The 16991-nt window shown below is 47.3% G+C and overlaps 1 protein-coding gene and 1 non-coding gene across 4 annotated transcripts in view; both read left to right on the top strand.

The window, feature by feature from the left end:
* Window positions 1-16991, top strand: part of BRPF3 (bromodomain and PHD finger containing 3) — a 38067-nt gene that overhangs the window by 10284 nt on the left and 10792 nt on the right. For all 3 annotated transcript variants that reach the window (XM_075555201.1, XM_075555203.1, XM_075555204.1), the window contains exons 4-10: window positions 1089-1220; window positions 3081-3209; window positions 3485-3797; window positions 4513-4806; window positions 6834-7343; window positions 10133-10226; window positions 16400-16497. In XM_075555201.1, the coding sequence (XP_075411316.1) occupies window positions 1089-1220; window positions 3081-3209; window positions 3485-3797; window positions 4513-4806; window positions 6834-7343; window positions 10133-10226; window positions 16400-16497 (1570 nt within the window). The remainder of the gene's footprint in view (window positions 1-1088; window positions 1221-3080; window positions 3210-3484; window positions 3798-4512; window positions 4807-6833; window positions 7344-10132; window positions 10227-16399; window positions 16498-16991) is intronic.
* Window positions 13719-13822, top strand: LOC142454143 (small nucleolar RNA U13). Its single transcript, XR_012785664.1, has one exon. It is a non-coding gene; the product is annotated as a small nucleolar RNA U13 (small nucleolar RNA).

The raw sequence follows: 16991 nt of genomic DNA, 5'->3' as shown, positions 1-16991 counted from the left end.
CAGCAGCATTTCTACCCTGTCCTCTAGGATCAGTATGAACCCGACTGAGTGAGTTCTGTCTAGGTGTCCTCAGCCGCTAATGCTCTCTTTTCATAGCTGTGCTTACACACCTGTGTCCTCAGTGTCAGTTCCTTTTCCAGAATATATGACCCCTCTCCAGGTAGGAGGAGCCCTGATGGCACAGTAGTTCAAGAATTCTGCTGAAGGAAAGGTTGGCCGTTCGAACCAACCAACCACTTCTCAGGAGAAAGATGTGGCAGTCTTTACCTGTAAGAATTTACAGTCTCGGAAACCTGATGGGGGCAGTTCTATTCTGGCAGGTAGAGTCACTAAGAGTTGGAATTAACTCGATGGCAATGAGTTGGTTACCCAGGCCTGTCATTTTAGGATTTTTGTCAGGTGGATCCTGGACCCACCATCCTTGGCTTCTATGGCCAGGTGGTCCCATTGGTTCTAGAAAAGCCCTTTCTTACTGCTTTACTCCATCCACCTCTCTATGGAGCCGCAGGAGGATTGCTCTCCCACCCCAGAATGGCTTTTCTGGTGCAACCCCACCCATTTAGAAACTGTCTATGTCCTGTATCCATTTTTGTTATATTCAGGCTAATATGAAGTCCTTGTGCTTCAAAACCTGGGTTTCCACCCCTCAGATACACTAACCTTTTCTAGGACAGAAATAAATTCGTTGGCTGTTTTACCAAACTTCTCTCCAACTACTTAGTACAAGTTGAGAGTAAGAGCCCTCTTTTGTTTTCTAGCCAAGTTGTAGTCCTAGAGTGAGTCTTCCCTCCCTTGAGGTGTCTATTAGTTTTTCTCTCAAATTCCTTGCAGCCCCGAGTGACGCAGCTGCTATGTGGGGTCCTCTGGGATGGGAATGGTGGCAGTTTCTGTTCCAGCTACGGTTTCTGTGTAGCAGTAAAGAAACATGGTTAGAAGGCAGGAGGGAGGAATGGGGTCTGGGGAGAGGGCAGAGTCTCCCAGAAGGTGGGCAGTCAAGGAATGGGGTAGGGCTCTTCTTACCTGCCAAGGCCCCAAGAGGCTTGAACAGGAAGGAGGCCCCAGTTGCTCCTTCCCTGGCTGTCCTACAGCGAGAGCAGGACGAGAAGACAAGTGCAGTGAAGGAGGAGCTGAAATACTGGCAGAAGCTCCGCCATGACTTGGAGCGGGCGCGGCTGCTGATTGAGCTAATTCGGAAGAGGGAGAAGCTGAAGCGTGAGCAGGTAAGGAGACCCCCCTTTTCCTCCCCGTTCCCTCCTCCCCCACCACTTTCTCCCTCTGGGGGTAAGCTTGGGGCCCCTCCCAGGTGTCAGCTTTCACTCCCTCTCCTGTGGGCTTTATAGCTTGCCTACACTATGTTGGATGTGATGCTGTTGATGGCTCCCACTTTTTGAGATTGTTTGTGGTGGCCCCACACACATAATCCTAATCTCCTGTGCCTGGGTCCTCTCCAGACTTTTCTTGATTCAGGGTTGAGCCTGGCCTTAAATATTTTGGAAAACTCCTTCACTAAGCATCACCTATAGAGAACCTCTGGCCTGTGAGCTTCCTAATGTTCTCTTCTAAAGGGCCTTGCACATTTTTTACCTTGGGTGATTTAAAATTTCCATCCTCTGTTTTGAAAGCAGGAAATGTTGGGATAGTTTAATATCAGGGCTGGGAGCACCAGGCTGCTGGCTCTGCCACTTCCTACTTGTGTGACACGGAACAAGTTATAGCATCCTATTATACCCCGTTTTGTAGCCTATAACCCAAGGACAACAGTAGAGCCCACATTATGGGATTGTAGGCTTAGATGGCATAGTATACATGTGTAGAGCTTAGAGTAGTATCTTCCACCTGGCAGGGGCCATATAAAGGTTATCCTCTATTACTATTTATCATTGATATTCTTTGCCTCCTTGAATTGTCTATCTTGGCACTCTGCTCATGGCAGAGAGTATTGACTGAATTGATGACAAGCCAAAACTTTTTTTCTGGTCTGGGAATCGCAGCTGTCATTTCCATATTGGGCTGACAGACCATTTTTTTCTCTTTATTGTTCAGCCCCAGCGCAAGCCTTTCCCTGGAAGGCCTATAGCCTGAGCTTCCACCTCTGCACCCGGGCAGGTCTCCTAATATTTTTTGGTGTGGGGTGGCCATGGAGGACTTCTTCGGAACTTTTTCTACAAGTTTGAACAAACTCAGTATGCCAGGTCTAGCCTTGCAAGCTGAGCTTCTTTCCTGGCCTCTGGTTCAGAGAACTGAGAAGGAGGCCAAGATCTCCAGACGTAGGCAAACCTGTTTTGATGTAACCTGGGCCCAGTTCATGGCTTCCCAACCCCAACCAGTTCACCGTAAGGCACATGGAAAACTACCTGTTCAGCACGCTAGTATAAACCAATGAGGCTGCGTGCTGAGGTGGTAAGCCTAGAAGCTCTAGTCACTCCAGGCCGGGCCAGCTACCCCAAAGGCTGATAGGATCAATATTTCATTGCACTGGGTGGGAAATTCTGGCCCGGGACACTTTTTGTCATCAATGTGCTCTTTGGAGCCAGTCATACCTGGGTTTTTCAATTGTGGCTCTATTCTAGTTGAATGAATGACCTTGAGTTAGTGACTCCTCATCATAATCTATCTGTAAAACCGATAAGCGTTTCTCCTTCAAGGTCATTTTGATGAGTAACTGGAGTAATAGAAGCAGGGAGGCAGTAGGGCCTAGCGGTTCACAACACACAGTGAACCCTAACTCTTACCTTAGTAGCTGTGTGGCCTTAGGCACTTAGTCTCTTTATGCCTTGGGCTTTTTTTTCCCCCTCTGCAATATTTTATCTCTGCCTCATAGTTGTGAGCATCAAATTAGTTTGTTATGCTGAAAGTGCTGAGAACATAACTGTCAATCAGTACTGTAAATGTGCTACTAAAAGTGTCCGTATGGTGCTAGCTACATAATAAACATTCACAAAATTGTAGCATTGCTTCACATATCCTGACCAGGCTTAATTGGTCATACATAGTAGGTGAGAGCCAAGTTATCAAGAGAAAGTTTCGGGGTCTGTTTCCAGGGCTGCCTTGACCTCTCCCCGCTGCTGCCTCTCCCACAGGTTAAGGTCCAGCAGGCCGCCATGGAGCTGGAACTGATGCCCTTCAATGTTCTGCTGAGGACCACGCTGGACCTGCTGCAGGAGAAGGATCCCGCTCATATCTTCGCCGAACCGGTCAACCTGAGTGAGGCAAGTTCCTCCTCATTTCCTGAGCAGGAAATAAGGTTCTGAGTAGACCAGGAGGGGGTTAGGCCAGAGTGTACGCACTTGGGGGCAAGGTTAGGACACCCATGATGAGGGGTTAGGACCCTAGGGAACAGGCTAGGGTGGGCCAGGCCCCTGGGACTATGAGAAAACCTGGTATGATTAAACCAGAAAATGGGGAGGCCAAGAGTGCCGGTGAAGGGTGCGTCCTGTTTGGCTAGTAAATGGTTGTTGTAATTGTACAGGTTTTATATGTTTAGGTTCCAGATTACCTGGAATTCATATCCAAGCCAATGGATTTTTCTACTATGAGGCGGAAGCTGGAATCCCATCTGTACCGCACCTTGGAGGAGTTTGAGGAGGACTTTAACCTTATAGTTACCAACTGCATGAAGTATAATGCTAAAGACACAATTTTCCACCGAGCAGCTGTCCGCCTGCGGGATCTAGGAGGGGCCATCCTGCGGCATGCCCGGAGGCAGGCAGAGAACATCGGCTATGACCCCGAAAGGGGCACCCATCTGCCTGAGTCACCCAAATTGGAGGACTTTTACCGCTTCTCCTGGGAAGACGGTGAGAAGCCCAGAAGGGTGGGGTGGAAGGGCGGGGGACGACAAACAGGAGGCACAAAGGCCGGAGAACCAGGGAGCAGGGTGGGCCTTGGGGCTATTGGGAAAACTCCAGGAACAAAGCTGAGGGTAGGCCCCTGGCTGGGGTATGCCTGCTTGTGGCTGAAGTAGTTCCAGGAGTTAAAGCTTACCTAATGCACTTCACAGGTGTTGAGTAGTAGGAAAGGGAGATCAGGTGCTAATCTGGTTGAGAAACCTCCATTGGGGTCTTCTTCCTCAACCCCTCTGTGAGGAGTTGGAGCCCAGGGTTGGGGGAGTGCTGTGCTGTGCTGGTGTGTCTGGCTTATTCAGAAGAGTGCAGGTCAAGGATCAGAACCATGGGATTGCCTCTGAGCCCTGTGATTTGCCAGCCCCTGCTTCTCAATGGCTGCAGCCCAACAGCCACTCAGACCAGGGGATTGCCAAACCTCCTCGGCTCTGCTCCATGGAGCCTGTAACTGTGTCTGTGAACGGCTTCTTGCAGATGGTTCCCACATTTTAACCTTGTCCCCTTGGCTACTCTCTGGGGGTGGTGTTACCTGTGTCAGTGCCGCTGTTGAAAGCCACTGGCCCTAGCATTCCTGGAGAATATGTTGCATCTGGAGGACTCGACCCCTTCCCTTTGCTCTGGGCTGGGCAGGTCCTTCAGTCCCTTCTGTGTCCTCCCTTCTTCCTGGCAGTGGACAACATCCTCATCCCAGAGAACCGGGCCCATTTGTCTTCGGAGGTGCAGCTGAAGGAGCTGCTGGAGAAACTGGACCTGGTGAGCGCCATGCGGTCCAGTGGGGCCCGGACCCGCCGGGTCCGCCTACTGCACCGGGAAATCAACGCCCTCCGACAGAAGTTGGCACAGCCCCCGCCACCAGCAGTGAACAAGACTGTGCTCAACGGAGAGCTGCCAGCAGAGCTCCGGGGAGCTAGTGCTGTGCTAGAGCAGACCCTGCGGGAGGAGCCAGAGGACAGTGGGGACAGAGGTGAGAGAGTCATGAGCAGGGAGGAGTGAGGGACTAAGGATCAACTGAAACCCCAGAGTGAGGGCAGCTTTTCCCTACGTGACGCTCTGACCTTTGAGGGAAGCACACGCCCTTGGGGGAGAGGGGTTACACTTCTGAATATGCTTAGAGATGATATTTAAGAATCTATCGAGGCTAAACACTTGTAGATGCTGGGTTGTGTGGGAGGGAGCAGAGGATGCATTGCGTGAGTGTTCAGTTACTGGGTCATAGGGAGGCTCCTTGAGCCTCTGGTGCTGGGGTCCAGCAGCTGTTTGCAATTCAGTAAAGCATTATTTCAATATGTTCGACACCTGGTGGTCTAGTGAGCCACGCACTGAGCTGCAAACCACAACTGCACAAACAAACCTGCCAGATCCTTGGGAGGAAGATGAAGATTTAAAGCAGGGGTCCTCAAAAGTTTTTAAACGGGCCAGTTCACTGTCCCTGAGACCCGTTGGAGAGCCGGACTATAGTTTTTTAAAAAAACTGAACAAATGCCTATGCACGCTGCGCATATCTTATTTTGAAGTAAAACAAACGGGGCAAAAACACCCAGCGGGCTGGATAAATGTCCTGGGGTATGGCCTGTGGGCCGTAGTTTGAGGACCCCTGAGTAAAGTCTTAGAAACCCAAAAGGGCAGTTCTGCCCTATCCCATGCATTGTTAAGAGCTGGAATCAACTCATTGGTAGTGAGTATGGATTTGTTTGCCTTTTTCTTTTTATAACTATTATATACATAATCAGTTAAAAAAAAGCCCATTTTATATCATCATGCAGAGGGTTTTTTGTTTGTTTTTTGAATGGCTGGAGTCATAATCAGTTAAAAATCAGCCTGTTTTATACGATCATGTAGAAAGACTCAGAGCAGATTATTGGGGGTTAGGAGTGGATTTGGGGAGCTCCTTTGTTGACCTCAGCTGGCTGGGTATATAGGCCAACCCCAAGCAGAAAGGCCAAACTGCAAAAGACATCTGGGGAATGATTCTGCCAGAGCCCCAGAGCTGCTTCCAGTTTTCCCACATTTTGTGCTGGAGGGCCTGTCATCTACCCAAGGATAGGCGTTATCTCCAGAGCAAAGAAGCCAAAACAGCCTCCCACAAAAAAAAAAAAAAAAAAAAAAACACCCCCGACAACCATTCGTTTTGTGTTGACAGAACAGGGAAATGTAAGAGGTTGCACTTGGATTGGAAGACTTTGTGTCCCTTGCGATTCCCTCTCAGCTTTCTGTGTGGCAGACACCACCGGTATCCCATGCCTGGACCCTGGTAATGCAGGGGTGGCGCCCAGTGGACTAGATGCCATATCACCCATGGAGTTAAGTTTTCATTTTGAAGGCCTCACCTCCCAGAGATTCAGGCTGTTGGGGTACAGGTTGTGGTTTGAAACAGACCTGTCTGGGAGCCACCGCCTGCACTTATTTGTGCTGTTTTCCACATGTGAACATCTTCTTTCTGCCTTCCCCACATGGTTTCACTTGGGTGATACGACAAAATCCATGGACAGGTGAAAAAACTCACACTGCTAACCCCAAATCTGCCAAGTGGAGACTTAGCTAATTAGCATTAAGCAGGTGCCTTAGAGGTGGGAGAGAAAGATCAGGTTGTCTGTTCTTAGGAAGCGTCACTGTCAGAGTTGACTTGCTAGCAGTGGGTTTGGTTTTTCTTGGAGAGTAATGGTTTTCAACCATTGTATCAGACTTGCCTGGTGAGCTTAAAATATTTTTTTTTTCTCCCTTCAAGATTTGGTTTAAATTTTGTCTGGGATGAGGCCTGGGCGTTAAGAGTTTTTTTTTTAAAAAAACCTTCCTAGATGATTCTGAGAGCCAGTTTTGAGAACTGTCAGTACTCTTTTGTCCTACTTGCTCTTCCCCACGGGCCCCAAACCTCTGGGATACACCTCCCCCCTTACGACAGCCCTACAGTCCTTGGTTCTCGGTGTTGGTGTCTGGTTTGTAGGGGCAGACTCTTTCTAAAATGTTCAAGCAGGCTCTCTTTTTCTCTAACAGATGACGCCAAACTCCCTCCCCCACCAACCCTGGAGCCTACTGGGCCGGCACCATCCTTGTCTGAGCAGGAATCTCCCCCAGAACCCCCTACTTTGAAACCCATCAATGATAGCAAGCCTCCAAGCCGGTTCCTAAAGCCCAGAAAGGTGGAAGAAGATGAGCTCTTGGAAAAATCACCTCTGCAGCTAGGGAGTGAGCCCTTGCAATGTCTGCTCAGTGACAGTGGTCTCAACAGACTTCCCCTCACAGCCCCCGACAGCCCCCCTGGTGCCCCCCTCAGTGGCGTGGGCCGTCGCACATCAGTCCTCTTCAAGAAGGCCAAGAACGGGACTAAGCTGCAGAGGAGCCCCGACGATGGGGCCCTGGAGAATGGCGAGGACCATAGTGTTGCTGGCTCTCCTGCCTCTCCAGCCAGCATTGAGGAGGAGCAGCACTCCCGGAAGCGGCCTCGGAGCGGTAGTTGTAGTGAGAGTGAAGGGGAAAGGTCCCCTCAACAGGAGGAAGAGACAGGTGATCCTGCCTGCAATTTGGCTCACTGCATCTCATCTGCTTTCCTGCTTTGCCTTGCCACCCAGCACCTTCCCCATCCACCAGCTCCCTCGTGGCCCCCTGGACTCCAGTAATAATATATCTCACAGCTGGGCTTAGTGCATGAGTAGTGACCTGGGAAACAGGCTTTGAGCAAGTATTTTGGGATCCCTAGATGTATATGGGGCTCTCTTTGACCCTGTAAAAGATACGGGGGTAAAATGGCCCATATCTTCTAGTTCACTTATCAAATAATTACTGAGCACCCATCATATTATCAGGCATTATTCTAAGTACCCCGGGGGGAAATCAATAAATAAAATGGACAAAAGGTTTTTTTTATAAAGACAGACCAACAGCAAATGAGTAAATGCCCTCATTTTGGAAGCTATGGCAAAAGTCAAGCAGTGATGGTGGATAGGAAATGCTGGGGTGGGAGAGGTTATGGTATTAAAGTGACCAGGGAAACCTAAGGAGGTAACATGTCAGTAAAGATCCACAGAAATTTGAAGGAGTGAGCAATGTGGGAGTATGATGGTTGAAATGTTCCAAAAAAGATCTAGCAAGGTCCTGGATGGGGTAAGTACCTGTATGTCTGGGGAACAGTGAAAGGACCAATGTGGCTGCGGCTGTGTGAGTCAGTTGGCCAGAGATAGAGAGAAAGAGCTCAATCTTAAGAGTCCTTACCACATGCCCAGCTGGTCATGGGTTTAAAATAAGTCAAAATCAGATCCAGCTCTAGAAGAATCTACAGTTCAGTAGGCAGTTTGGGTGATCTCCCAAGGATGCAGAGAAATTCCTGTGCTGAGCAATATATGGTTGTGTCCATTGCCAGCCCTGCTGAGGTGTTGAGGGAAGACAGGCTGGCAAAGTGGGGAAGGTTTCATGAGATGGCAGCACCTTAGGCTGGCCATGTGAGTGCAGGGAGAATGGAACAGATAGGACGGAGAACTACAGCTTGGGTCAGTGTAAAGGAAGAGGAAGAATCGGGAACAGGAAGGAGAGGGACTTCTCAGAGCCTCTCGAGCCAACACCAGGCAGGTACCGTGGGCCTGGATTGAAGAACCTTGACAGGACAGAGTGGTTTAGTCTTGATGCAACAGGGAAGGCCAGCTTGCTTGGGCTGTGGGCTGCTCTTGGCTTTTGCTCTTTGTCAATCTCATGTCCATTTATGTGGTGGCTTTGTTCTGTGAGATCAGCATTTGGCATTTCTCATTTCTATCTTCCTGCCTAACACTCTAACAATACCTTCCTTCATTCTGGATCAGGTTTCCCAATATTAGGAGAGTGGGTTAGTCGAGCCAAGAGCTTGAGGCTTGGAGTTAGGCAAAGCTATATTCCAGTCTATCAACTGCATCCCGAGGCAATTTAAGTTAACTGCCAGAGACTTATTTAATATGGACCTAGATCCCTAGTAATACAATACTTAAGTGCTTAGCTGCTAAGTGAAAGGTCAAAAGGTTGGCAGGTTGACCCAACCAGGTATTTCATGGGAGAAAGATGAGGTGGTCTGCAGACTTCCATGAAGATTGCAGCCTTGGAAACCCTGTGGAGCAGTTCAACTGTCCTTGTAAGGTTGCTAGGATGTAGGGCGACTGGATGCCTCGCAGGTGTCTGAGGGTTAGGAATTCCTTCTGTAGAGTACTTAGACAACAGTAAACCAACACCAAGCCCATTGCCATTTAATGGTCCCAGCATAAAGCCATAGAAGGTAGCAGTTGTCATCGCCATCCGCTCTATCAGACTTAGCTACACAGCACTAAGAACACTGCTAAAAATGACAACTACAATTTGGGAAATTGCCCTTGGACGTTAGGCCCATGCAGTGACTTAAATCGAGGTCAGCGCATTAGAGGCAGAATTAGGCCAGAGTCTAGACGTCTTTCTTAGATACAGGTGTGAGTTGTCTCAAGTTTTCTTGCCAAAGTGTCTCTGACTGACAGTTCTTGAGTCAAGTGTCTGGCACATCTCCATACTCCCTTGGCTCATCTTGTCAGCCGTGCAGGACTCTGGAGTGTTGCTAGAACTTGGTTAGGTAGAGAAGATGGTCATGTCCCTGGGCTATCTTTGGAAGGGCTCCCTGCTGTAAACAGAGCTCTCATTTATACTTAATAGCATGGTCCCTAAATAAGAAGGTGGTACTTTCATTACCTTCATTAGAAGGGGAAACCAAGGCTTAAAGAAGTAGGCCTGACGCTAGCTTTATAGGCTGGAGTGGGGAAATTCTGAGTCCCCAGTCCAGAAGGGTTTATGCTTTGTTCATGCTGCTGCTAGTCTGCATGCGCCCCCTCCCTCCCAACCACAAGCAATATCCCTTATAAGATATTTGAGGGTGTAGTTAACAGCCCTTATCCTGCCCCAACCTCTCCAGACTCCATCCTTAAAGAATGAATAAGGCTGGGTCAGCTGTGTGATAGGGTGGGTGGGAGTGTTTTATCAGAAGAAGCCAGGTGGGTGGTACTCTCAGAAGCAGAGGAAACTCCCTGATAATTGAGACTTGAAATGAAAAGCAGATCCAGGGCAGGAGCCAAAGCAGGGAGGTCTTGGTATTACCCTGTACCACATGACGGGAACCCAAGTTTTCCTTAAAGTGCAACTAAGAGTGGGAAGAAAACAGCATTTCCCCATCCAACAGTCTGTCATGTTTTGCTGCCACACAAGATTAGCTTCCCATGGGAAGGAACAGCTGTCCTCTGCACCGTAGCCACTGCCCCACACTGTAGTAGATGTCAGGATACTGCACTCAGGCTCACTCTGTGTGTCCTTGGCAGGCGTGACCAATGGCTTTGGAAAGCACACCGAAAGCGGGTCTGATTCGGAATGTAGTTTGGGTCTCAGTGGTGGACTGGCATTTGAAGCCTGCAGGTAAGACTGCTCTCCCCAACAGCCTTGTCGGCAACTCTGCCATCCCTCCTTTCATGCTCTGCAAAAAAGTCGGCCTCTTCCTGCTCTCTCCGTTTTTCATTCCCCACTCGTATTTCCTGAGGCCTCCTGTCTGCAACGCTGGGAGCTCTCAGGCCTGGTTGGACTAGGAGCAGAGCAGTAACACATACTGTACAGGGTTTATGTAGCTGAATTTGGGTTCTAGAGGACGGAAACGGCTGAATTGCCCATCAGGTTAACTTAGAGCCAACTCCTCCACCCACCTTCACCCTTTGATGCATCATACAAGTGGTCACCCACCCTCCACCCCTGCCTTTTTGTTGTGAATTAAGTCATGATTTTCCAGAGCAGATAATCTGTTTTATTTTCAACAATTCTAACACATTTTGTTTAAACTTTTCTAATACAGTCTCCTTACTGTACCATCACTTGCCCTATTTCCTCCTTGTGTTTCCTGTTTCCATTCCTTCTCCTCTAACCCACTGAACTCTGCCTGGGTGAATGCTGTCCTTTTGCTCTTCAGTGGTTGATGATTCTGACACAAGGTGAGTTCAGTTCCAGGCCTGAAGGGTGACTAAGGACCATCGTCTTGGGGGTTCACCAGGCACCAGTCAGCCTGGTCATCCTTAGAATTTTGGGTCTTGTTCGGCGTTTTTCCTCCACACTATTGAGGACCTTCTTTCATGATCCTTTTCTGAGTAAATGGTGCTAGTCATACAGAAACACTGCCATCGAGTCGATTTCAAAATCCAGGCTGACATCGAAGTCAGCAACCCTATATAGGGCTTAGGGGAGCAGAGCCAGAGTTACTTTTCTTCTGAGGAGTGACTGGTAGTTTTGAACCACAGACATTGTGGTTTGCCTCAGTCCATCTAGTTCTTTTGGTGTTAAGAGTTGTGGGAATTGATCGATCCACTAGACTAATTGTTTTCGTGTCTAAGTTTTCATCATTCCTCTGGGTGGGGAGAGACCATATTGTTGCACCTTCGGCGGTCACAAGCTTTTTTTAAAAAATATTAGAATTCTTTATTGGGGACTTGTACAACTCATCGTCATCCATCCATCCATTATGTCAAGTACATTTGCCATCATTCTCAAAACATTTCCTTTCTACTTGAGTCCTTGTATCAGCTCCCAATATTCCCCCTCACTCATGAACCCTTGATAATTTATAATTTATGATTATTTTATCATGTCCTACACTGTCCGACGTCTCCCTTCACCGACCTTTCTGTTGTCCGTCCCCCCAGGGAGGAGATTATATGTAGATCCTTGTAATTGGTTCCCCCTTTCCACCCCAGCCTCCACACTCACAAGCTTTTAAAACCCCAATTTCTCCTCACCTTATTAAAATATACAACATTGCCTTCTCTCCTGAGACTATGGCCCTGGGCACCCCAGGAACCATTTCCTTCAGGGGTTTGGTGATGTCTAAGAAGTTTGTATACCTTTGCCCTCCATGCACTCTATCACATTCATGGGTGTGTTTGTAGCAAAAGGAAATAGACCAGTACAAATTGCCTCTGTCAAATCGTCTTCATCGGTGTACTCCCACACCTGTTTAGCTTGCATATCTGCCCAGGTATCTGCTCTTAGCGGCATGATGCAAGATTAAGAAATGAACACATAAGAAATTTGTAAATGCCTATTATCCAACAGGTCCCCGAGTCTTGCTGCCCTAGGAAGGTATAGGCTTTATTTAATTTTCTGTGAGGGGAGGATTTCTGAGACTAACTTCCAAGTCCAAGAGTTTGTGGAGACCCCTGCTCTGCATTCTGTGCCCTTGAAGGCAGCTGGGAGTGTAGGACTCATGGAAGTGGGGAAAAGGACTTGTCCCAGAGGTTGCCCCAGGATCTCTTCACATAGGCAGCAGAATGGATCCGGGGTTCAGAGTAGGGAAGGAAAGGGCCCAGGGCAGCACTCCACCTCTGATGTGTTTCCCAGAAAGGATGCCTTTCTCATCGCCAGGGAGTGTTTTGTCAGGTATCACTTTGGACCAACGGAACCTCCTCTGGGTGCTCCCTCAGGCCTGGACTAGCCTCACTGTGGTAGGACCCAGCTTTCAGTGGTGGCTGAGTGATTTTCCTCCCTTTTCTCGAGAACTATAGGAGTGGTGAATAGGGAAAACAGCAGGGCTTTAAGCCAGTTTATTCCAGTTTGGTTGCCTGAGAATGCATTTCCACACCAGGTATGAATCAAAATCTACATTTTAACAAGATCAGGTGATTATGTGTTTATATAATTATTAAAATGCAGGTTTCGATTATTATATTAAGGAGAGGGGAGGCAAGAGTGCAAATTCTCGCTGAGGTCTCAATTGGAAGCCCTTAATATGAAAAATTGCCACGCATAGAAAAGAGAAAAGATTTCCAGAATCTTGTGTTTCTTTCTTGGTCTTAAGGAGCCCTGGTGGTGGTGTGGGTTATGTGTTGCCTGCCACCAGCTGTTCACAGGAGAAAGACAGGGCTTTCTGCTCCAGGATTTTATTTATTTAACATTGTATTTATTTATTAAATCATTTTATTGGGGGCTCTTACAGCTCTTATCACAATCTATCCATATAGCCATTGTGTGAAGCACATTTGTGCATGTGCTCATCATTTTCAAAACATTCCTTTCTGCTTCAGCCCTTGGTATCAGCTCATCTTCCCCCCGCCCCATGAACTCTCGATAATTTATATATATTTCTCTCATGTTTTACACTGACCGCTGTCTACCTTCACCCACTTTTCTGTTGTCCACCCTCCTGGGAGGGGTTATATGTAGATCATTGTGATCAGTTTCCCCTTTCACCCCGCCCCTTCCCCCTACTGTCCTGGTATTGCTCCTTTCATTATTGGTCCTGAGGGGTTTATCCATCTTGAATTCTCTGCATGCTGTGGTCTAACCAGATTGATTAGGTTCATGATAGTGGGGGGGGGGGGGAAGCATTAAAGAACTAGAGGAAAGTTGTATGTTCCAGGAAAGATTTCATGGTCTTGGAAACCGGAAAGGATAATTCTCTTCTGTTTAGTTGTGTAGGGTCACTGAATCAGTATTGATTTTGATGGAAGTCAGTTTTTTAGATCTTGGATTGGGATTCTTGACTTTCTTCCAGGATATGGTGCCTGGAAGCCCGGTTCGCTGAGGATGGGGCAGGCTGGTATTTTCAAACTATCCCTCATTACCCTTGACTAAAGACAGATAAAGTTGTACTCCCATGAAGGACGTTTTTCTTCAGCTATGGGCCACAGGAAGCAAGTCAGGACAGGTTGTGGCCAGCCTGCTGATTCAGATGGTGTGATTGCATTTCTATGGAACTTAAGTCCAGTGCCACCAAATTCTGCTCTTTGGAGGAATAGTGCCCTTGGGAAGCAAATCCTCTTTACCTCACTGGAATTTAAGGCTTTGAAACAGGAGATGGGAGGCCTTCCAACAGCAGACTTTCTGGGCTGTTCTTCTACATTGTAGCAATACTTTAAGAAGTATGTGTTGATCCTTTTCCGGTTCATAAACATGATGATCGGGTCCTCACGCGTCTGTGTGACATGTGCCTCCCATAATGCTTGTTACGACGTGGGCACATTACCCATCTGACACGAAAAAAAAAAAAAAGAAGTATGTGTTGATTAGGCTGGAATTACAGGATCTGAGTTTGAAAGAACCTTGAAAGATCTCTGGTCACTAAATTCCTCACATACTTACTAGCTCATCTCTTCTGACTATTTTCTGAGGTTGGGGCTGAACCCTTTTACTGTGGCTCATAAGCTATTAATAACTGAGCACACCTGTGTTTACTCATGTGGAGGTTATCTTCCGGAGGGCTGAGGTGGACCATAAACCCGTAGTTGAGTAATTCTAGATTGGCTCACTTGTTAGGCCTGGGCGACCTGCAGGGGCCAGTTGTACCTTTTGCCCATATAAATCTGGAGTTCACAGAACTGGTGTTGCTGGATCCTATTTTATTGAGCTCATCATCCTCAGTGTTCATCATGCCATAGAACAGTATTCATAAAGTAATTTGCACTACTTAATGTGAGACATTAGAATGTACTGCCCTTCATATAATCAGTACTTTTACTGTGTACACCCGCTTCTCACTTACTGACATGGTTAGGTTCCAAAAGCCAGATCATTATTTGGAGATCAGCATTATGCAAAAGTGAAGGATAAAAAAAAAGTGGGTTTTTGTTTTTTTTTAATGAAGGATGACTAACTACATCATTAGATAACTGCCAAGCCACCGGGAGACATGGCCCAGGTGCGTTGACACATAACTTGTTAGCCATCATAGGCAGCAATATTCTCATCTTGCATCTCAGCGCTCATTATTGTCAGGTGTAGGTGGACTTGGTGTGTGCTCTGCTGGGGCCTTTGTGCGCATTAATTTCCGTCAGTTTTCAGCAGCACACAGAGAACAAACGCCTGAGAGTGGCTAAATGACCGACCCACAAGTCGGAGCTCAGTAGGGAGCCCCCAGGCCTCAGGGTACCTTGCAGTGTGTGTTCTTGCTCTTTGGAGAATGTCTCCTTGAGAGGCTTTTTCCTAATAGAAATTCTTGTGCAGGACCGAGAATCAGAACTCATGCATAGATTTTTGGAGGGTGAGTGGGAACTGCATCCAGGATGTGAGCTCTATAGAACTTTGGTTTTTATCATTTTCTCAAACCAGTGCTTTGAAATGTTTATACTGATTCACCACCACCACCCCACCTTAGAATTTGCTTCTGATTTTCTGAATCAGAGTCTCCATTTTAATCAGAATCTGTATGTGTGCACATGATCACTTGTATGTTCTGATTCAGTCTATCTGGGTTGAAAAGGCAAATTCTCAGTAGAGAGTAGAATCAGAATGAACGACTTCAAAGCCCAAGTCCTAATTTTCTCTCACCAAAGCCAAACTTAATTCACTTCTGTTGAGTGGATTCTGACTCAGCTGAGAATTTCTACTCCCATAGGAGTTACAGTCTCAGAAACTCACGGGGTTGCCATGAGTGATTGTCACTAACAGGATAAAAGCCCCAACCTGACTACTGGTTACGGAAGGGCTATGATTCACTTGGCCTTGGTTATGCGAGGTTTTCTGGCCGTGAGCATGTCTAGGTTTTGGGTTGAGGAGACAGAAATGCCCTACCCTGTGGTCCTAATACAGGCCTCTTCCTATCCTGGGAGTTTTTTTTTTTAATATTGCTCCTCTTCTCTAGTTCTGTCGGGTTTGTCTTTCTTTTAGTTGAGCCTATTACATAATAAAACAAGGAGCCCCAGGGGTGAAACTGTTCACTGTTTGCTAACCAAAAGGTTGGCGTTCTTGGGACAGCTCAACCAAGTCAACTGACATCTCTCAGTCTTAACCAAGTTGATGGCACAGAACAGCAAAGTTAAAATGCATTTGGTGGATGTGCATTAGAGTCGTGGGAAAAGGTATTGAAAACACTGGATGGAGCCCCATTTATATTATACCATTGCTTTGCTGTAACTAATCCCCCCCCCTATTTACTTCTGGTCTTTGTTCATTATACTAAGGGACTTCACAAACTTGTGAAAATGCATTTTTCCATGAATGTTTTGAAAGCCCCCTTTATGTATTTTTACTTCCCTGCACTATCTATATAAAATGTTTTCCTTTTCATTAAAAAAAGATGGTATTAACCAATTATAGGGATTTCTCCCTGTCCGAGAGCACAGAAAGGACAGAGCAAACTGTTCTCTGAGCTCACCTTGTCTTCACGAATTATTTGAAAGTAAGGAGTGGGGATTTTTTCTCTTCAATGTAAAAATACCTTTTTAAAATAAGGACCTTAAGATGTGTCCATTTAAACATTTTTGATAGGCAGATTTTTGGAACTGAAAACTAATTTCTCAAGAAGTAATGTGTGCCATGGAGTAAAGAAAGGGCAGATGTGAGAAAGCCTTTTCTGTTCAGGCTCTGGGAGGGTCACAAGTCACTGGGTGAAGTCCAAGGCTCCAGGGCAGAGGGCTGGGATGCTCCTGGGTTCCATTTCTCCACGGGGATGAAGACAGTCCTCAAGAATGTGCCGCAGTAGAGTGCATTTTTGGTGGAAGGTGACAAACCACCTTCCTTGCATGATTTCACTCCTGTGCAAATGGAAGAAGAGGAGTGAGAATGTCCTTTGTCGGGATTTGCTGATTTCTGTCCTCTCCTCACTCTGTACGCAGTGGTCTGACGGCCCCTAAGCGCAGCCGAGGGAAGCCAGCCCTGTCTCGAGTGCCCTTCCTGGACAGTGTGAATGGAGATTCTGACTACAATGACTCAGGTGAGGAACTGGTCCAGGCAGGGCCTAGACTCTGCAGGACACTTCGACTGGGCAGCCAGCCCCTGTGCGCCAAACCCTGGGGCACCAGGCGGGAAGGTGACCCTTCCACCCAGGTCATTCATGCTTTTTTTCAATTGGTAAATTTGAACAACTCATGCATGCGCTTGATAACAGGAACGGGGAAAGCCCAGAAGGACTTAGCCTGGAAAGCAGCAGTCCCTTCCCTAGTAGCAGTTTCCCCAACACCTACTTCTAGCCGTTTTTCTAGTTCTTTTCCAGAGTAATCCACACGGACACAGCCAAAAGTCAGAACAGAGAAGCCTCCTACATGCATGCTGTTATAAACCAGGTCTTTATTCAGTTAGTTGTAGACAAGGGAGCTTCCAAAAGTCCATGGGAAAATGTATCTTTTCATTCATTTTTACATGAATTTTTTGGAGCCCCATCATCTCTTGGAGATCCTCCTGGTTTGATCCCCTCAGGGATGACTCTGC

Source organism: Tenrec ecaudatus, chromosome 7 (genome assembly GCF_050624435.1).
Source record: "Tenrec ecaudatus isolate mTenEca1 chromosome 7, mTenEca1.hap1, whole genome shotgun sequence".
Lineage (NCBI taxonomy): Eukaryota > Metazoa > Chordata > Mammalia > Afrosoricida > Tenrecidae > Tenrec > Tenrec ecaudatus.
The sequence above is the reverse complement of the archived record's forward strand: the minus strand, read 5'-3'. Positions and strand labels throughout refer to the sequence as shown.